Source organism: Mirounga leonina, unplaced genomic scaffold, assembly GCF_011800145.1.
Source record: "Mirounga leonina isolate KUSES-001 unplaced genomic scaffold, KU_Mleo_1.0 Mir_174, whole genome shotgun sequence".
NCBI lineage: Eukaryota > Metazoa > Chordata > Mammalia > Carnivora > Phocidae > Mirounga > Mirounga leonina.
In genome coordinates, this window is record NW_023270451.1 from 29,633,831 (window position 1) to 29,656,460 (window position 22,630).

Here is a 22,630-nt window from a genome sequence, read left to right on the forward strand (position 1 = left end):
TTTCACTCAGCATGATATCCTCCAGTTCCATCCATGTCATTGCAAATGGCAAGATTTCATTCCTTTTGATGGCTGCCTAATATTCCATTGTATATATATACCACATCGTCTTTATCCGTTCATCTGTTGATGGACATCTTGGCTCTTTCCACAGTTTGGCTATTGTGGACATTAAGCATGTGACTCTTGATCTTGAGTTTGTGAGTTCAAGCCTCATGTTGTGCATAGAACTTCCTCAAAAAATTTTTTTAAATAAAATGAAAAAGAAAGATATCTGTGAAGTTAATTATTTTCAGTGCTCCCTAGGCCTCCCTGCTATGGTATTGCATCTGCATTCCCATTTATTTGGCTTTTAGAAAAGGATACACCAGGGTGCATAAGACAGTTCAATTTTAGCATAGGGCAAAATAATTGAAAAAAAAAGTAGAGAGCTGACACAAAAGTTGAACTCTTTATGTAAAAAATTGCATCAATAATTTATGTAAGAAATAAGAAACTCATTTCTAATCCAATATCTGGTATTAAACTAATAGGTGAAATTAAATAATTAACCATTTACTTTCTTCAATTTCCTTATCCTGAAAAGTCCTTAAATTACATACTTTTAAAGTGCTTATATTAAGCAAATCTATTACCATTTCTATGAATAAAAAGTAGAAAATATATTCTATTTATTTTTGCCAGATTTTGATGCTTGGAGGCCAGATTGTCATAATTTTTTCATTTCATAGTTACAGAGATGTAGAAATAATGAGTACGCTTTGGTGTCCTCTTATTTTTGGAAGCATTTAAATGCACATCTCTTTACCTTCTGAACAAGATCCAAAACATTTCAGAAACAAGTGTGTCACTACACAGCCATCAAGTGTTGGTGCTCTTGAAAAAAGTCATTTTCACAAACGATGGCATACATCCGCACTTTGTTGGTTTGTCTCTTATGGAGACGTACGTGAACACACTTACAGCTTTATACTTTCTGGAAGCAGGAAGTGGTGCCATACGGTGATGTTTCCCCCCAGAAGAAATGGCTCAGCGTGCTGTGTCTGGAGTCTAAGACTCTTAAGTCAGCCAGAAAACTGTGCTTGATTAGCATTAACCTGTATTGTCTGTTAATCGTCATGCCTCCTGCTCTCGATTTCTTATTTATTTTTTGTTTTGTTTTCAAAAAGGAAAATAACACATGTGGAAATACAACCCTCCTTCATTGCACCCTTCATTACGTTTCTTTTATCCCGCCCCCTCCAGATCCGAGTCTCCCAAGGCAAAGAGCCTGCTCACCTGCTGAGTTTGTTCAAAGACAAACCGCTCATTATTTACAAGAATGGAACATCAAAGAAAGGAGGTCAGGCGCCTGCTCCCCCTACACGCCTCTTTCAAGTCCGGAGAAACCTGGCATCTATCACCAGAATCATGGAGGTAATGTCGTGCATTCAATAAAATGTGCCCTGTTTATGGACTTCCCAGTGGACCTGAGCCATCAACAAATATTAGTTTTCAAAAAATTGGCAAGCAAATTCCGTCTATTTCAATAATTAATCCGTTGTTCACACAAAAAAAAAAAAAAACCCAAAAACCAAAAAAAAAAAAAAACCCAAAGGCAGGAGAACCAAGTTAAAAGTTAACGATGGAAACCAGGCCTCTCACACTTTTCAACTGCATTGTACCAAAAAAAAAAAAAAGAAGAAGAAGAAGAAGAATTTTAAGAGTAATGTAACAAATCAAATGGTCAAAGGCCCGAAGCTTTATCTTCGAAAGGCCTAGGGGAAGATGGATGGCAGGTGATGGTCAAGTGGTCACATGGGAAATTCGAGAGGGAAAGCCCTTGGGTGTACAAGTGTAACAAATGTGGAAAGCCAGCTTCACCGTATCGGGCCGGAACCATAACTCAACTGGCCAAATAAGCCGTCTCTGACAGCAGCTGAGAAAGAAATCAAACCCCATGTCACAGGTCAGAAGACAAGAAGACCTCTAGGTATGGACAAGCCAGCAGGCCCAGGTGTTTAAATGGCTGAGCGTTTTGCCTCTAGGACCATCCATCACATTTCATGATCTAGACATCTCTCTCACTATTGAAATCCAAGTCTCTCCCGTCACCCCTAAACTGCCCAACGTATTCTGTAAATCCCCACACCTGGACCCACCTGCTAAGCCTTCCCCTTTGCACAAGCCATTTGGCCGAGCCCTTGGAACCAGCTGGGTCATGGCATACCCTCCACTTGCAATCTCTTCTTTAAACCAGCCTCCCAATTAACCTTCTTGTTCTATGGCTATCCTCTGAGGATACAGATTCCCATACGACCCTCACGAGGGGAAGTTGTTTTTCCTCAGTACCCTCTTACCAGGTATGGGTGTGGGTGGGCTACCCTCCTTGCTCACTCTTGCCTCCTTGACTTTTATCAGTCTCTCCCTCCCTCGGCATCATTGTGCCATCATCCATGGAGCTGCCCGTCCTTCCCCTCTTATTCTTTGGTGGCTTTGGCCATTGTCTCACTAACTCCATCCCTCTGGCTTGTCCTTGACCCTTTCATCTCACACTCTTGTGGTCCCGTACTAAACCTTACTATAATTTTAGCACCTCTGGAAATCTGTTTCCAACACCTAATCTCTGACAACCCTCTCCTGTCGTTTGGCCCCTTTGCTCTAGGATGCACATCCCAGCAATTTCCAGTCTCAAACCTGAATCCATGCACGCTCTCCATCCATCACACCTTTCGTGTCTTCTCTCTCCAAACCTCCAAAATGCCTGCTCTCCACTGAGCACTGAGTCAGAGTTCTCAGAGAACATAAATGTAATCACACAAGAGTCACCTTATCTACCCCCCACCGGTGTCACCAACGTGCCCCTGTCTGTACATATATATTCTCCTTCCTGCCTGTTTCATGAAATAAATATAATTTATTTATATTTAACAATTTATAAGTATTTTATAATAGTTACTTACATATAAATACTAAATATTTTAAAAATTAATATCAACATGCTCTTATCCATAAATTAATATTACAAAGTAATGTTTGTAAAAAGTAATATATTACATAAACAAATAAAATGTGACTCCCGTCCTAAGGTGAAATTCCTACCACCACAACCCCCAACTTCCATCCAGAACCGCCCCCCGCCCTCTTGACTTCCTACTTTCCTGAATTTCCCTCTGTCCCATGTTCTTACCTCATGTCCAGTTCATCATTATGGCGGGCAGTAATCTTTCTCTTCTCTAGCATTAGTGTATTCTTCTCTTCCGGATCATTTACTTCAGAATACAAGCATGCCTTCAAAACACTCCCGTTTTCCATTAAAAACTATCTCTTAACCCCGATCCTCCCAGCTGCCATATCCTTTCTCCGACCTCCTTAAAAGCACAGATCCTCAAAAGCATTGGCCTCACTCACTCCCTGTCCCTACATGGGTAAGCCTCTTCTCTGTAAAGCCACTCTCCTTGGGCATCATTCCAGCCACTCCTAGCCTGTTACCTAGTGCCCGTCTTTCAAGAGGTCAGAAGTATCTTTTCTGACCCCTTTCCTTAGCCTTCCACTGGCTTTTTCCACAGTTGCCCTTCCCTAGCTTCTTGAAACACTTTTTTTCACTAGGACTCTGGAGCAACCACACTTACCAAGATTTCTTCCAAGCTTCCGAAGAGTGTTTTCACTCCACTTATGCCAATTGGGTTTCTGCTGCTCCTCCTCTGCCCGTCCTCCAAACCCCCAAGGCTCAGTCTTGGCCCTCTCCATGGCGATCTCATTCAGTCATATCATTTAAATGACATCATATGTATTGACTTCATCTAGAACATTCTGTACATGGATTCTCATGTATTCGATTATGACTTTTTTTTAAATCTATCAAGTTAGCCATGAACAGCTCTCCTCCGCAGGCACTCTCAGCTGACTTCAGATGGAAGAGTCGAGAATCCTTGCATTCCTAATCTCTTCCCAGCAGGCACGTCTTTATGAGACATGCAAGCTGTTTGTGATATGGTTCCTTTGTTTGCTTGCAGCCTGTCAAACTGGCCTTCACATTCCCAGCCTCTCTGAAATGTGCTCATCAAAATCATTGTTTGTAAGGCTTTCTGGGAGGCTCAAGCTTTATAATGTTCTATTTTGGAACTACTTCCCTGATGCCACACTAGTCTGTGTGTGGGTCTATTGTCCCCTGTCTGTCTGTCATCCAAACTCTTCCCTCTGTACCTATAAGGAGACATTCGGATGAGAAATTGGCAGTCCCGGTTCTTATCAGTCTCCGTCGTCACATCTGGTAGATTCCTTTAAATCTTGGTCCAAGAGGCCTTGTTCCTCCTGCAAAAGGACGATACCCGCTTCCCTGAATGTTAGCAACCCCTGGAACACATCTAACATTTCCAACAGATTGTGTTTCAACTATACTTTAAAAATAAATAAATAAATGAAAAATAAAAGTTCCAACAACCATTCCTTCCTCCTCTAGTGCCCTCTCTGGAGACAGTGTCCTGGTAAACCTGGTGACATTCAGCTCTCCACATAGTTGATGGCAGCTCGACCCAGTTGGCCAAACGCCATCCTTTGGCAGTTGAGCATCTCCTCCCTCTTGAAACACCTTCTGCACTTGGCCTCCAGAACACCACCCTTGTATTTCCTTCCTCTCTCATGGCTGCTCCATCTCAGACTTGCCCGCTGGTTCTTCTTCATCACATTGAGTCCCACGGTGGTGCCGAAAGCCAGACACGTACTGTCCTAGTCACATAGCCATGTGGTCAGACAGAGGTTCTCACAGAGTCTGACTAGAGTCATAGAATCCCAAGATCATAGACATGAAGGCAGAAGCCCATCATAGGACCCTCGGGCTCAATCCCAGGGCTGAGACTGCACATGCTTGTCCTGCCCTTGCGGTCCGCCTTCAGCCTCCCCCTCAGGTCAGAGTCTGGGCCCAGGTGGGTCCTCCTCATTCCTCTGTGGCCACAGGGAGCACAACTGTGCTCACCTGGCCGATCCCAGACAGTGGCCACAGTTTCTTGGTTGAAAGGAGGGGGTATGTCAGTGCTGTGTTAATAATCCGCTACAGTCTTTTACAGTTTGAGGGATAATTTATCTGAGCCTGGAGACCCCTTTAGTGAATTTGCATTGTTATCTCTTTGCCAAAATTGGACTCCAGTCCCTGTTTTCTGATTTTTAGGTGTCCCTTTGTAGGTTTGTTTTTTTTTAATTTCAGTATAGTTAATATACAGTGCTATATTAGTTTCAGGTGTACAATATAGTGATTCAACACTTCCATATATTACTCAGTGCTCATCAAGATAAGTGTACTCTTAATCCCCATCACCTATTTCACCCATCCCCCCACCCACCTTCCCTCTGGTAACCCTGTTTGTTCTCTATAGTTAAGGTCTGTTTTTTGGGTTGTCTCTTTTTTTTTTCCTTTGTTTGTTTTGTTTCTTAAATTCCACATATGAGTGAATATGTGGTATATGGTATTTGTCTTTCTCTGACTGACTTATTTCACTTGCCATTATACTCCGTAGATCCATCTATGTTGTTACAAATGGCAAGATCTCATTGCTTTTTACGGCTGAATAATATATATATATACCCCTTCTTCTTTATCCATTCATTTATCAGTGGACACTTGGGCTGCTTCCATAATTTGGCTATTGTAAATAATGCTTCAATAAACATAGGTGTGCATATCCTTTCAAATTAGTGTTCTCAGATTCTGTGGGTTAATACCCAGTAGTGCCTTTACTGGATCATCGGATTGTTCTATTTTTAGCTTTCTGAAGAACCTCCATACTGTTTTCCAGGGTGGCTGCACCAGTTTGCATGCCTACCACCAGGACACGAGAGTTCCTTTTTCTCCACATCCTCGCCAACATTTGTTTTGTGTTTTTGATTTTAGCCATTCTGACAGGGGTAAGATGATACCTCATTGTGGTTTTGATTTGCGGTTTCTCTGATGAGTAGTGATGTTGAGCATCTTTTCATGTGTTTTTTGGCCATCTGGATGTCTTCTTTGGAGAAATGTCTATTCATGTCTTCTGCCCACTTTTAATTGGATTATTTGTTTTTTTGGTGTTGAGTTACTTAAGTTCTTTATATATTTTGGATACTAACCCTTTATCAGGTATGTCACTAGCAAATATCTTCTCCCATTCAGTAGGGTGTCTTTTAGTTTTGTTGGTTGTTTCCTTTGGTGTGCAAAAGTTTGTTTTTTTTTTTTTTAATTTTGATGTAGTACCAATAGTTTATTTTTGCTTTTGTTTCGCTTGCCTCAGGAGACATATCTAGAAAGACGTTGCTACGGCCAATGTCAGACAAATGACTGCCTATGCTCTCTTCTAGGATTTTTGTAGTTCCAGGTCTCACATTTAGGTCCTTCATCCATTTTGAGTTAATTTTTGTGTATTGTGTAAGAATGTGGTCCAGTTTCTTTTTTTAATATATTTTTTTAAAGATTTTATTTATTAATGAGAGACAGAGAGAGAGAGAGGCAGAAGGAGAAGCAGGTTCCCCATGGAGCAAGGAGCCCGATGTGGGACTTGATCCCAGGACCCCAGGATCATGACCTGAGCCGAAGGCAGACGCTTAACCAACTGAGCCATCCAGGCACCCAAAAGTAGTCCAGTTTCATTCTTTTGCATGTAGCTGTCCAGTTTTCCTAACACCATGTGTTAGATAAAGAGACTGTCTTTTTCCCATTGCATATTTCTGCCTTCTTTGTCAAAGATTAATTGACCATATAAGCATGGCTGTATTTCTGGGTTTTCTATTCTGTCCACTGATCTGTGTGCTATTTTTGTGCCAGGACCATACTGTTTTGATCACTACGGCTTTGTAATATACCTTGGGAGTCTGGAATTGTGATGCCTCTAGTCTTGTCTGTATTTTTCCAAGATTGCTTTGACTATTCAGGGTCTTTTGTGGTTCTCTACAAATTTTAGGATTGTTCGTTCTAGCTCTATGGAAAAATGCCGTTGGTATTTTCACAAGGATTGCATTAAATCTGTAGACTGCTTTGGGTAGGTATCCCTTTGATTATTTGGAAAACCTCTTTAGCGGGGGAGAGAAAAACTGAACATCTTTGCTTTATGTGTGTCGTTTGTGTCTATCACACCCGCTTCCCAAACATCAATTATAGCCCATACTTGTTCTTATGGCTTCTTTGAATATTATCTTTGTTACTTCTCACTTAAGTTTGGCTAATTTTATCCTTAGAGTCCTGTGCTGCTGTCTGTGGGCAGTTGAGCATTAAAGTGATACAGAGCAAAGAGCTACTAAGGTTTCTAATGCCAGAGTGGTGTCCTAGTGCCACCTTGGGATCAGGACGGAAGGCGACGGGTGGTTTGTCCCTGTCACAGCTTCTCAGACATGTTTATTGAGGGAGTAGCAATGAATCTGAATCACGGTGTTGTTTTTCTTTATACCCTAGGTAGATGTCGGTGCACATTCTTTGAATTCCAATGATGTTTTTGTCTTGAAACTGCGACAAAACAGTGGCTTCATCTGGATAGGAAAAGGTGCTAGCCAGGAGGAGGAGAAAGGAGCAGAGTATGTGGCAAGTGTCCTCAAATGCAAAACCACAAAGATTCAGGAGGGCCAGGAACCAGGTGTGTACTGTGGGGTCAAGGACACGAGCCAGGACTTACATTTGGCATAATTGCTAATCATGTAATTTATTTATTTTTTCATAAATAGGACCCTTGTAACAGTTATAGGGCATTACAGATCCTTCCATTAGTTGCAAAATTGGGCGATGGTACCCGCTATATTTAAATAATTTCCTAACATTGAAATCAAGGTGAAATCACATCATTCGTTAATGTAAGGCAAGACCAGCCCTGTGCTCCTGGAAATGCACTGGATAACTCATTGTGTTTTTCACAGAGGAGTTTTGGAATTCCCTTGGAGGGAAAAAACACTACCAGACCTCTCCACTGCTAGAAACCCAGGCTGAAGACCATCCGCCTCGGCTTTACGGCTGCTCTAACAAAACTGGACGATTCATCGTGAGTGTCTTGCAAAACACTGGGGTAAAACTGAACAACATTGGGAGGGGTGGCTCTGGCACTTTTCAGCCATGTCGGTGCTCTGGGTCTCAGTTTTAGCTTGCTTATCTGCAAACCAGACATGATAGTCTTAGCTCTCTACGCAGGCTTGTTTTAAGAGTCAATGACATAATGGATGTGAAAGCATAGGAATACTGTAAAGTACTATATAAATCAAGCCGCTCTTGAAAATATCAACTACTTTGCACCTGTGTCAGCATGAGGTTGTTGCTATATGAATATGCATATGGTTGGATTTCCTAATTTAATAATTTGACACTTTCTGTGGGAAACCGTGGTGGGTTCTGATCAAACTGTGTCAGTTTTACACTTCAATTTCCCAGGGAATAAAAAGTTTCACCATGTTGACTGACTAGAGATATTATGAAAATATTATGATCATTGGGCAGCATCATAAAAAGCTACATATGCACCTGCAAATTGAATGAAATCAGCAAGAAGGTTTTATTTTATAGTCATTCACAGGTTTTATTTTATTTATTTATTATTTATTTTTTTTAAGATTTTATTTATTTATTTGACAGAGAGATAGAGAGAGAGCACAAGTAAGCAGAGAGGCAGGCAGAGGGAGAGGGAGAAGCAGACTCTCCACTGAGCAGGGAGCCCGATGCGGGACTTGATCCCGGGACTCCAGGATCATGACCTGAGCCGAAGGCAGTCGCTTAACCAACTGAGCCACCCAGGCGCCCCCATTCACAGGTTTTAAATTTCAGACTGATTTTATATTGGGCTCCAAAATATCCTGGAGTGCAGCCCCTCATCTCAGTTTAAGCATAAAAATTCTCTTTTCTCTGTTTGACATGTAGGTTTTTGAGTAAATTTTTTGTTTAAAGGACAAACTTCTTTCCTATGTAAAATTTGATCTAAAGATTTGGTCACTATGTCCTGGTGAATACAAGCTTTATTTTTCAACACGCACATGAAAATCGTCTGTCTTTTCCCAGCTACATTGTTTGCTAGAAATAAAATGCTTTGAGGAAGAAACTGCTCATATTCAAACCACACTTGAAGATGATAAGTGATTTGACCTGAAAATTGAAGGTTCAAATTAAAGATTCGAATTGTGATAAATATTTGGTTGTTGGGCACCACAGTAGCTCACCTATTTTCTAGGAAATCCTTGTATTTTAGCAACTTGTCAGAAAAAATCTGTTATTTTACTCTTTTGACTGTTAATTTGGTATGGCATCCAACCAACTTCTTTTTCAACTAATGCTTCTATAATTTCTTACTAGTATTATTTGCTAATATTATTGTAAATAACCTGCTTGTCTCCAATGAAGATGTATTTTACAAAAATAATACCTAGGCTTTGTTCTCCGTCAGGTTTAAAAAAATCTGTTAGTCTTTGGATCTCACTGATAGGAGGAATTCTTAATCTCAGGAAATAAACTGAGGGTTGCTGGAGTGGTGGGGGGTGGGAGGGATGGGGTGGACTTTTCCTCTACACCAACTGATTTTCTTGTTTGGTATTTGGAACTCCCGACTATTCCCCTCACAATTTAAGGAAAGAAATGTCACTGAAAAGTATTTGATCTAGTTATCATAATCAAAAAGCAGGCTTTAGACATATAGATTCACACAAGAGAGCAGAGCCTATGGGTTAATAACACAGGTTTTGGAGCCAGTCTGCCTGTGCAATATCGCTTACTTGGTGATGTTACTTACTAGCTGTGTGACCTTAGGCTGGTTACTTACCCTCTCTGTGCTGTAGTATTCTCATCTGTAAAATGGGGATAATCCTAGTACCCACTTCATAGAGTTGTGTGAATATTAAATTCGTTGTTCATATAAAGGATTTAGAACAGTGCCTGACATGGAATGATATTTAAAATTTTTTGCTTTTTTAAATCATTATGTGATTGGTAAATATTCTGTAAAAAAGATGATATAAACTAAGTTTTTGCCTTCTGTAAGTAGTTTTTGTCTGTTTTTGTATAACAGTCTCAAAATTTCATCAGGTTATAATAAATATGTGTTATGCTCAGAAGGCTGCAGGTTGCCTGGGACCAAGTTAACCTAGGTCCAGCCCAGCTGGGTGGTTCTCCTTTGGGCTGCAGGCTGGATTCATGCCTGTTTTTCCCACGACTGAGCCCAGGAATGCAAGAGGGCCCCTGATGAGTCACATTTGCTAATATGACATGGCCAAGGCCAAAGCCACCTCCACTCACTCGACTGTACTATAACAAAGTCACACAGCAGAGGGAAGGAGTGAAGAATTAAGAACCACAACCCTATCTACCACACCTTCCTAAGGGTCAGGGGGTTCGTTATCCAGAATCTTTTAAAAATTTGGAACTTTGGATTAATACCTGCCCACTGGTAGTGGGTGTGTTAAACTAAACCTCCCTAGCAAACTTTAAAGTTAACTACAGAGAACATGATTTAACACATCTAAGATAATAATAATAAGAAAACTTGGCATATGAAATATTATATCATCTTGTCAAAAATTGTTGATTTAGAAAATGACCAGACCTATTGATTTTATTAAAATAATCTTGACCTACACAATAAAAAACAATTGAATACTTAGACCATAAACTCAAATGTCTTTAGGGACGAGGAAGGCAATGGAAATCTGTGAAGCAGCTTGTCACAAGGGACCGGAAGTGGAACTGGGGTCCGACTGCCTGTAGCCTCCCTGAGGCATTCAGGGGCCATGTTCGTAGTCAGCACTGTGCTTCCCAGATAAGATTCCATCAGCTTGTGATAGACGATGAAACAAATAAACAATTTTCTAAATCTTTTTTTTTTAAGATTTTATTTATTTGAGAGAGAAAGAGAGAGAGAGAGGACGAGAGCAGGGTGAGGAGCAGACTCCCCACTGAGCAGGGAGCCTGACGTGTGGCTCGATCCTGGGACTCCGGGATCATGACCTGAGCCGAAGGCAGCTGCTTAACTGACTGAGCCCCCCAGGCGCCCAACAATTATCTAAATCTTTATTACCCAGAAAGAACAAAAAAAGATGACTAACAAACTTTATTTTTGTGGTGCTTTAAAATAATACAATGCATTGGTATCCTATATATTAGAAAAATTATTGCTTTACTCTTTGAACCTAAGGCTTTTTCATACATTTCAGATTCAAGAGGTTCCAGGAGAGTTCACCCAGGATGATTTAGCAGAAGATGATGTCATGTTACTAGATGCTTGGGAACAGGTAAAACTGTATTTGGTGTGCTTGTACTTGGGAGCTGACAAAACCTGCTTTGAAAAATGGCAAGTCTAATAATAAATGGACCTATGGATTTAGGCTGTATTCTAAAGACTCGACACAGTTTGGCAAAAAATAAAACTGATACATGTAGCAAATTGATTTCTTAAAATGGAAAAAATTCCATGGCTACTGTCTGTGGCTGTATAGTTTTAGGTGAAAAACTTCCATTTTTCATTTATTTTTAAAATTGATTCACTCCTAATTTCTTCATGCATTCATCCATTCAACTAGTAAATGCATTAGTGGATATAATGCCATGGGGGAACAGGGCCATGGGGACGTCAAAGATTCAGAATTTTTCTTGAAATCTGATGAGAAGTCATCATAGGGGGCCTTTCCCCTGACAAAGAAACAGACATAGAATAGTTTTGAATCTACACAGAAAATATGTTGCTGTTATGTATATCTTTATTTGGAAGAAAATGAATGGGGATTTGGCATGCCATATCTGATAGTTGGGGTTTTTTGTTGTTGTTGTTGTTGTTGTTTTTTACCCTTTGTGTAAACTGATAATAGTGGAAGGGAAAAATAAATATATTAGGAACTAAAATGTATAGAACAATTATGAAACCCGTATCTGAATTAGGCCCACTCTTAGAGTCAACCCTAGTAATTGTTACTTCTAGGTCTGTTCTTAATTGCTAAAGTCATTTGGTTATATTACCCCTTAGCTTCTTGGTATAGAATTGCCATATTTGAATTTGGAATCTAGTCACAGATTCTCCCCAGGTGAATGGATCACATATTTATAGATAGGAAATTTAAAATGTCATGTCAATAAAACACCTTTGTATATTAAGAATTACAAAATAAGAATGGCATTTCCTTATTCAAAATAATTATGTCCATTTGTAGTCAGTTCTGCAGTCAAGGATACTTGAGAATATTTCCCTTACTACATTTTATTTTTTAAATCATTTTTTTCATTTACATGACCAAGCTGTCATTGTTTGTTCTATGCCCTGCAAGCAAATATTTCAGTACTTTCAGTATGAATTAGAATACAATCAAAACTAATTTGGCCAAAATTTCTCTGCCAACAAGTTATTTTAAAGTGATTTAAATATAAGGTAATTCAGGGCACCTGGGTGGCTCAGTTGTTAGGTAAGTGTCTGCCTTCGGCTCAGGTCATGATCCCAGGGTCCTGGGATCGAGCCCCCCATTGGGCTTGCTGCTCAGCGGGGGGCCTGCTTCTGGCCCTCCCCCAGCTCCTGTGCGCCCTCGCTCTGGCTCTCGCATGTGTGTGCTTCCCCCCACCCCCCTCTTTCTCAAATAAATAAATAAATAAATAAAATCTTTTAAAGTAAATAAATATAAGGTAATTCAAGAGAATGTTTCAGCATTGAAGTTCACAGCCTATACATTTGACAAGAAGGATACATACAGAATATGTAATTATATCAGTTTTTAAAAAAACTAAATACTAAACATTGTAGCACTTTTACCAAAGTGTTAGAAGATACAGTTTTAGGTGTACACTACAGGCTTATGGCAGAGGCTTTGCAAGGGAGGCTGAGGTCCCCCCAGGATAATAATATGGGGATAATGACTACCTTACATACCCTAAATGGGTGGCTGCAGAAAACAGCCAATATGTTGTTTTGAGAAAGTGTGTAAACTAGAAAATACTATATAAACCTGAAATATCAGAATGTGGATTCTGGAGTCAAACTGGCTGGATATCAATCTAGAGTATCTCTTAATAAGTGCAAACATTGGGAAAGTGGTGGGCCTTCTCTGCACCTCCTTCTCCACATCCCTAACTTGGGGGCTTGCTGTGAAGGTGAAATGAGCAATGTGTGAGAAGCATTTGGTACAGGGCTCGCACTGAGCCTTTACTTCCCGAACCGTACATATTATTGTTTCACTTTTCAGATTTTTATTTGGGTCGGCAAAGATGCCAATGAAGTTGAGAGAACAGAATCTCTGAAGTCTGGTAAGCGAGATCCCATGGACAATGAATGGCATTTATCCTGAGTGCTTATTACAAAGCTCTTGACTGCTCTTTTCACCACATTCTTCAAAACCACATATTAAAACTGAGCAGAATCTAATAAGCTTTTGCTTTCAGAACTTAAGTGTAATGGAATTTTTTTGAACTGAAGAATTTCAGAATAAGAATAAGAAGAATGTTTTATTACCTAATTTAGAACATGATTACATCAGTTTATTCTGAAAACTTTAAATTCACTTAAACAATATTGTATTATAGAAATAGTAAAACCTCTATGATAACCTAGATTTTTTAAAGTTTTTTGAGTAATGCTGTTCTTTCTGCACAATTTTTTTTTTATTTTTGAAAAGTACAGGAATAATTATGCCATAAGGATAATTCTATAAAGTTTGAAATTTTTTTAGGCAACCATTAGACTCTCATGTGCAATCCATGGCAGATGAGAGAAATCAATAAGGAGTTGTTCATATGGAACGGTATTTGGCTACTTCAGGGCAATGAAAATTTGATTCATTATTTTTATTGGGAGACTTTTCATTTCATGGTTATTTTAGTTTAATCAAAACTAACTGACCCTACGACCCAGAAATTGCACTACTAGGTATTTATCCAAAGGATACAAACATAGTGATTTGAAGGGGCACATGCACCCCAATGTTTATAGCAACAATGTCCACAATAGCCAAACTATGGAAAGAGCCCAGATGAATGGATAAAGAAGATGTGTGTGTGTGTGTGTGTGTTGTGTGTATACACACACATATACAATGGAATATTACTCAGCCATCAAAAAGAATGAAATCTTGCCATTTGCAATGACGTGGATGGAACTAGAGGGTATTATGCTCAGTGAAATAAGTCAGTCAGAGAAAGACAAATACCATATAATTTCACTCATATGTGGAATTTAAGAAACAAAATAGATGAACATAGGGGAAGGGAAGGAAAAATAAAATAAGAGGACAACAGAGAGGGAGACAAACCATAAGAGACTCTTAACTATAGGCAACAAACTGAGGGTTGCTGGAGGGTTGGTGGGTGGGGGATGGGGTAACTGGGTGACGGGCATTAAGAGGGAACTTGAAGTAATGGCACTGGGTGTTGTATGCAACTGAGGAATCACCGAATTCTACCTCCGAAACTAATAAGACAATATATGCTAATTAAATTGAATTTAAATAATTTTTTTTAAAAAAACAACTAACTGAATGTGTTTGTTTTTCAATTCTTTATAGCCAAAATGTATCTTGAGACAGATCCTTCTGGAAGAGACAAGAGGACGCCAATTGTCATCGTAAAGCAGGGCCATGAGCCGGCCACGTTCACAGGCTGGTTCCTGGGCTGGGATTCCAGAAGGTGGTAAACTGGTTTTTGTAGGAAAAAAACAAGCAAATATTTTGGAGCCTCTGTCCCATTGCTGTTTTGAGGGGAAGAAAGGTTTTTTGGTTTGTTTGGTTTTAGAAAATTAACCGGCCCTATGACTATTTTTTAATGCCTACTATTGGTTTGAAATTCTTTTTAAACTAGAATTTTCTTATGTTAGTATTTTAAAATAACCTAAAGGAAATTTTTGCTATGGACCAATGTTAACTCTGCTGGAAACTGACTTATATCTTTTTATATGACCTTTTAAAAGTGAGAAGCTGCACGTAATCTAGGGGAGTTCATCAGGGAATTTTATAATTCAGGAAACTTTAGCCAAACTTGTTCTTTAATATGCCAGAGAAGTAAGCCATAATTTTGAGGTTATTCTCCTTTCCATGTGCTGTGTTCAAAAGAATTGTATATTTGCAGTGAGGTTTATGTTAAGATGGTTTAAAAGTTTGTTGTTATTTTCCTTCTTCAGCCAATGTGACTCTGATACCATTCACTCCTAAGTATCTTTTTCTGAGTAATTTTAACATTTTTGCCTTTTAAAGAGCCTTTGAAATCACAGCTTTTTCATGACAAAATAATTACAGTCTTATCCGGTTGTATGTATGTATGTATGTATTTGACATGTTTAATACCACAAAGGTTATGTATGAAAAAATTCACTAATGCTGTCTTTCATCATTAAAATGCATCTCTTTTGGAAAGGTTTTTTGTTGTGACAGTTTATTTAAATATGACATGTGAGTTAATTACACAGTTTTAAGGTTAAATACTTTTATGCATAAATAAATATGAATTTAATCTTTCTTAATTCATCCTCATTAAGTAGTCAAACTTAAACAACTTTTCCAAGGTTACATAATTATGAAAGATTTTGAAGATCAGTACATATGACATCTGGGCCCTGTTAAAGGATAAACTGAGGCGTATCAGACATTTCAAGAGTTTATTTGAGCAAAAATCAATTTGGATTTGGCAGTGCCCAACTCTACCAGCAGGAGCGCAGGGAAAGACTCTTCTAAAGAAAAAGTAAAGCAAAGTAAGGAAATTCTTTTTTTCTTTTTTTAAGATTTTACTTATTTATTTGTCAGAGAGAGAAAGAGCGAGCGAGCACAAGCAGGGGGAGCAGCAGAGAAAGAAGCAGGCCCCCCCACTGAGCAGGGAGCCCGATGCGGGGACTGGATCCCAGGACCCCGGGATCATGCCCTGAGCCGATGGCAGACGTTTAACTGACTGAGCCACCCAGGCACCCCAAGTAGGGAATTCTTGATTGGCTAGGCTGAAAGCCCACTTGACTGTGCTTGGTTGTCCTCAGGTTTTGACTTCGTAACCTGGAGGCATTTATAGCTTAGATTTTGGTTTGCTTACATAGGTCTCCACAGCATTAGAACCACGTGAGTCTAATGGCCTCCTCGTTTAACTGATTTAACCGGCCCCAGAAAACAGGAGTCGGGGCAGAAGGTGGGGTGCCAGTAAAGCAGAAACCAACTTTGGCAGCAGGCTAGGAGGTGGCCTGTGGAGGAGCAGGAACCACTTTTCCGTGGAAAGGGGACTCAGAGCCAAGGAATGATCTGAGGAATTCTCACACTTCCTCAGGGGGAAATGAATGGTGGATGTGTTTCGGACTGGATCCTGGCATGGGTCCTGGCGTGGAGAATCGAGCCCAGGACCGTTATGGTGGAAAAGTGAGTGGTCTTGTGGGGACCTGCAGCATGTGTGAGTGGTGAGGAAACAGCGAGAAACTACACTTCCAGAGACTGTTCATTCAGTCAGGAAATATTTTTATTAGGCATCTACTGGGTGTGGGGCACTATTCCAAGTCCTTTGGAGCCAACATGAATGAAACAGACAAAATCCAAACTGTCATGGAGTTTATATTCCAGGGAAGAAGCTAACAAAAACAAAGCCAGTAAGTAGATACAGTCATCCCACTTACCCTCAGTCTTGCTTTCCATGGTTTCAGTTAACCACGGTCAGCTGTGGCGTGGAAGCAGCCGATCCTCCTTCTGATGTATATTCAGAAGGCCAATAGTCGCCTAACGCGACAACACAATGGCTATGCCATTCACTTCACTTAATTGCGTCACACAGGCATTTTATTATCTCACATCACCACCAGAAGTAGGGTGAGTACTGTGCAATAAGACATTTTGAGAGAGAGAAAGCCCGCATTCACATAACTTTTATTACAGTATATTATAATTGTTCTATTTTTTAAAAAGATTTTATGTATTTATTTGACAGAGAGACACAGTGAGAGAGGGAAAACAAGCAGGGGGAGTGGGAGAGGGAGAAGCAGGCTTCCCGCGGAGCAGGGAGCCCGATGTGGGGCTCGATCCCAGGACCCCGGGATCATGACCCGAGCCAAAGGCAGATGCCTAACGACTGAGATTTCGTAAGAGCTAATTTATAAATTAAACCTCAACAAGAGCTATGTATGTATAGGAAAAAAAATAGCCTATATACGGTTCTTACTAACCTTAGTTTCAGGCATCTACTGGGGATCTTGGAATGTATCCCCTGTGGATAAGTGGGGACTACTGTATATTATAAAATATACTAAAATATAAGTTCTATGGAGGAAAGATATGTAGGGAATGAGGGCAGGAAATATTAGGTGAAAGCCTTAAAACTCAAAATATATGTAAGCCCTCATAGACGTTAGTTTTCTGGATTTAAAATGCAGTTTCATGCAACCTAACTTTTTAAGTTTCATAACTTCCTATTTTTTTGGAGCTATTGCTTATTAATTTTTAATATGAACTTTAGATTTCTTTCTTCTCTTCGATCTTCCTCAAAGATTTTTAGAATGAAAAACCAAAACAAATACAGTTGTTTCTCAGTGACTAGTGCTTTTACAGACCTTTCCTTGCTTCAGATAATATAGTACACTCTTTTGTATGAAATGCGTGACTAGAAAACAAAATTTAGCACAGGAAAACCAAGTGCTAACCAGAAATAAGTATTCTAGTAAGAAGTAGCACATCTCAGGAATTTTATTTTTTTAAGATTTTATTTATTTATTTGAGAGAAAGAGAGAACACGAGCAGGGGCTGGGGTGGGGGGGCAGAGAAAGAGGGAGCCCCTGACGCGGGGCTCAATCCCAGGACCCTGATATCATGACTTGAGCTGAAGGCAGACGCTTAACCAACTGAGCCACCCAGGCACCCCAATATCAGGAATTTTAAATAAGAAATCAGATTGTGACATTAACTTTGAGCAAAAGACCAGGAAACAAGGAACCTATGTAAAATAATTGTCTTATCAATTTGTTTTATTTTGCAAGACCACTACAGAATTGGCTTCAAAATAACTTCTACATTGGACAGGTTATTCAGAGGGATGGAATTCTAGTCAAAATAAAGAAAAGAATAATAGTATTCATTTTATGTATACAGGATGCATATGTTGTAGTTCAAAAATGTGTCATCGAAACTTTTTTCTTGCTGTCTTATTTTTTCTCTGCTATGATTTCTTCCCTTTTAGTTTTAAAGACTACATTAGATATTTTTAAAGTATGCCATGTATTTTACAAATTATCTAAAATAATTTTCTCTCAAATACCATCTTACCATACTACCTAAAATATTAATGATGAGCTACTTCGGTGGTGGGAGAAGAAACAGAAAAGGTTGGATCCACATTTTCATGTATGTGCCGAGATAAAGTTCATGTGGTTCAAAAAGTTAAACTGAAAAGGAAACTATGAAAAAAACAGAAGACACAGAATTACATCTCAATAGGGAAATCATCTCTCAATAGCTAGTAGAGTGAGAAGAAAATCAGTCAGGACCTAGAGGTCTCAAACAACTTTCTCAACCAGTTTAACCGGATTGATATGTACTGAACACTCCACCAGTAATAGCAGCATGCATATTTGCTTTGTAAGGGCATTTAGAATGTTCACCAAGAGAGAAAATAATACTCTGAGCCATAAAACAAATTTCAACAAATTTAAGGTATTGAAAAATCATACAATGGTATCTAACCACAGTGGAATTAAACTAAATATGAATGACAGGGAGATATCTGGCTAATCTCCAAATCTTTGGATGAAAGGAGAAATCCCAAGGGAAATGAGAAAATATTTTTATTTCAGTGAAAATTGGAATACAACCTATCAAAAGTAAGGCTAACTCAGTATTCAAAAGGAAATTTATAACATTAAATGTTAACATAAGATAAATGGAAAGGCCTTAAGTCAATGATGGAAGCTTCCGCCTTAAGAAACTGAAAGAAGAGCAAACTAAACCCAAAGAAAGCAGGGAGACCCAGGAACGACAAATACGGACTCCTCCAGAGAAAGGGAAGAAATAGGAATTGCTGATATTGGGAAAAAAGAGTCCATAAAACCTATGGTCACTAAAAAAATAAGAAACATAATTTTATGCTTATAAATTTGACATTATGAACAGGCAAATTCCTTGGGAGACAGACTAGTAAGGCTAACTCAGAGGAGTACAGCCACCTAGGTAGCAAAACGTGTGCATCCTAAGGAAAATGAATTCGTAGTTACACCTCCTAGGAGAGAAAAGCCTAGGCTCAATTGGACTTCACTGGTGACTTCTATCAAACCTTTAAGAAAGCAATAAAACCAGTTCTATACAAACTCTTCCACATACTAGAAGATGTTGGTAAAAAGAAAAAGGAGAGAACATTTCCTGGTTCATTGATGAGGCCAGTATTACCCTGATGTCAAAAAGAAGCAGATTATAAGAAAGAAAAACTACATACCAGCATTTCTCAAAACATAGATACCAAAACCTTGAAAACACATCAAATTGAATCCAACAATATGTAAAAATTGAAGAAGTTTATCATGGAACCCATCCTAACATTTAAGAATGTGTCAAGAATTCTCCATATTAACAGACTAAAAAGGAAAAACCATGTGAATATCTGAATAGATGTAGCAAAGCATTTAATAAAATCCAATAAACATTCATAATAAAAACTCTCAACAAAGGAATAGAATGGAAGTTCCTCGATTTTGAAAGGGATATCTGCCAAAAAAAAAAAAAAAAAGTATATCCTATTTGACAAAGGAAAACAAATGTTTCCCAGTAAGATCTGGAGCAAAATACAGTTGTTTGTTCTCATCTTTCTTATTCCATATTTTACTGGAGGTTATAAGCAGTCTAATAAGGCAGGGCTTTTAAACCTTGGTACTATTGGGCGCCTGGGTGGCTCAGATGGTTAAGCGTCTGCCTTCGGCTCAGGTCATGATCCCAGGGTCCTGGGATCGAGCCCCACATCGGGCTCCCTGCTCCGCGGGAAGCCTGCTTCTCCCTCTCCCACTTCCCCTGCTTGTGTTCCCTCTCTCGTTGTGTCTCTCTCTTTGTCAAATAAATTTTAAAAATCTTTAAAAAACAAAAAGCAAACAAACAAAAAAACCTGGGCACTATTGACATTTTGATAATTCTTTGTTTTAAGTAGGTGATGCTGTGCTGTGCATTCCAGGATGATTAGTAGCATCTCTGGCCTCTGCTCCCCGGATACCAGTGGCACTCTTCTCCTCTACCGATGGTGTACCAATTGAAAATGCCTCCAGACTTTTCCAAATGTCCTTAGGGAGACAGAGAAGCACAATGGCCCCTCTGTGGAGAACAACTTTAATAAGAGAAAGAGCTAAAGACTCAAAGATTGAAAAAGAAGAAGTATTCTTGGTGAAAGTGATCTGGGTGTTAATAGTTTTTAAATGCTCCCAGGTGATTATAATATGCAACAAGGACAGAGCCTTCTGCAAATCAAATACAGCTCTCTCCAGCTCTAGAGCCCTCTTCATTAACCAGGGAGCATACTTATATTATTTTCATATGCAGGAACAGCAAAAACGATAATTATTTATCTTTCAAACACAGTATTTGATAACTGCCAAACATCCCTTTGACTTAAAACTTCTTTCCATGTCCTACTCTAGCCTCGAAACAAATTTGAGGCAGTGAATACTCCGTTACAAGAAATCTACACGCCAACAGCATAAGATTTATTCTCCGTTTACTCTAGAAATAGATTTTTATTTTAAAGCAATAAGAATGGAAGTTATCTATTTGTAACTCTCTTCAAATTCATTGAAACAGTGTTCTGCCTGATTAAACCAAAAATTAAGACATTTTTTAAAAACCTTCAGAACTGTATACGTCTAAACAGCACAGTAGAGGGCACTCTTTCTCCATGTTAATAAAGACCGACCTCATGGTCAAAACACTGAGGAATACAGTCATTTATTTTATTTTAGATTGAAAAAGAATAGTGCTTCTAGGCAGGTCAAATAAGAATAGTGCTTCTAGGCAGGTCAAATATGGCTGTGTTCTCACTCTAAAAATATGTTATACTATCTTCTAAATTTGAGGTTCAACAGAGTGAAATCATGTATTGATTTTTGTAATATATTTGCTCATGCCAAGATAGCCTGGCATGTATATCCTAGCATATCTCTATCTATCTATCTATCTATCTATCTATCTATCTATCTATCTATCTATCTAATATATATATATGATATCTGTCTATATCTATATATCTATATTGATATATGTCTATATCTGTAATATCTATTATATCTATATTATATAGATACAGATCTATTGATCGATCGATGCTGGTATATATCCTTGAACTGGTGATACAGTAGAGAGCAGATAGTTAAGGATGCCCTGTCCTCAATGGAGCTACAATTGAGTGGATAGAGACAGAAAAGAAGCAAATAGTCAAATATGTATTCTGCTGTATAGCAATAAGTGTTATAAAAAAAATAAGGCCAGAGAGGATTGCATTTGTGGGATGAGGGATTCCATTTCAGATGGAGTGAACAGGAAAGGCCTTTCTAAGGTGACATTTGATCAGAGACCTAAAGGAAGTGAGGGGATGAGTCTGTGATCATTAACTTTATGTCATCTTGACCAGGTCATGAGATGCCCAGATATCTGGTTAAACATTGTTTCTGGGTGTGTCTGTGGTGTTTCTTCTTCTTTTTTTTTTTTTTTTTTAAGATTTTATCTATTTGTTTGAGAGAGACAGAGACCGAGTGAGTAAGCACAAGCAGGGCAAGTGGCAGAGGAAGAGGGAGAAGCAGACTCCTTGCTGAGCAGGGAGCCCGACACGGGGCTCCCCCTGAGATCATCACCTGAGCCGAAGGCAGACATTTAACTGACTAAGCCACCCAGGCATCCCTGTGGAGGTGTTTCTCAAAGGGATTAGCATTTGAACTGGTAGACTGTAAAGCAGATGGCCTTCCCCAGTATGGGTGGGCATCTTCCAGTCTGTGGAGGGCCCGAATAGAACAAAAATGTGGCAGCAGGTTGAATTGGCTCTCTCTGTCTAACTGCTTGAATTGAAATATCAGTTTTCTGCCCTAGGACTATGATTTACACCATCAGCTCTCTTGGTTCTCAGGGCTTGGTACTCAGATGGGAATTTACACCACCGTTTCTCCTGGGTCCCCAGCTCATAGACAGCATACCGTGGGACTTCTCAGCCTTCATAATCACGTGAGCAAATTTCTTAAAAATAATTCTCAATTATACACACACACACACACACCTCCTACTGGATTTGTTTCTCTGGAGAATCATGACTAATGACTAATACCCTGGACATATCTCTGGGCAGATACCCTGGGAAAGAAGCTGCTTGGCTTGTTCAAGGCATTGTGTGGAGGCCAGTGTTGCTGGAGAGGATTGAGACAGATGGAGAAGTACGGGAGATGAGGCAGAAAGGCAGTAGAGGCATAGATCACCTAGAAATTATGATATTTCCATTTTCCCTCTGGGTGAGATACGGTGGAGTGACATGATTTGTCTCACATTTTAAGAGGATGGCTGTGGCTGCTGAGTCAAGAAGAGACTGAGAATGGCAAGCCTAGGAGAGGCCAGTAAAGAGCTTTGATTATAAACCAGGCCAGAGCTGATGGTGGTAATGGCAAGGAGGGACTGGATTCTGATATGTTTGAAATATGAAGCCAATAAGAGGATAATGGATTTGATAATGGGTGTGAGAAAATGAGAGAAATTGACTCTCAGAGGAATTGCCATTTACTGAGCTGGGAAA

General features: G+C 39.3%; 1 protein-coding gene across 1 annotated transcript in view; it reads left to right on the plus strand.

Moving 5' to 3' along the window:
• The window catches only part of SCIN (scinderin), an 81,328-nt gene extending 66,043 nt beyond the window's left edge, over positions 1–15,285 (plus strand). Inside the window, exons 11-16 of the mRNA XM_035020653.1 lie at positions 1,246–1,416; positions 7,397–7,574; positions 7,852–7,973; positions 11,119–11,196; positions 13,129–13,189; positions 14,443–15,285. Coding sequence (XP_034876544.1) covers positions 1,246–1,416; positions 7,397–7,574; positions 7,852–7,973; positions 11,119–11,196; positions 13,129–13,189; positions 14,443–14,570 — 738 coding nt within the window. The 3' untranslated portion in view covers positions 14,571–15,285. The remainder of the gene's footprint in view (positions 1–1,245; positions 1,417–7,396; positions 7,575–7,851; positions 7,974–11,118; positions 11,197–13,128; positions 13,190–14,442) is intronic.
• The last annotated feature ends 7,345 nt before the right edge of the window (positions 15,286–22,630 follow it).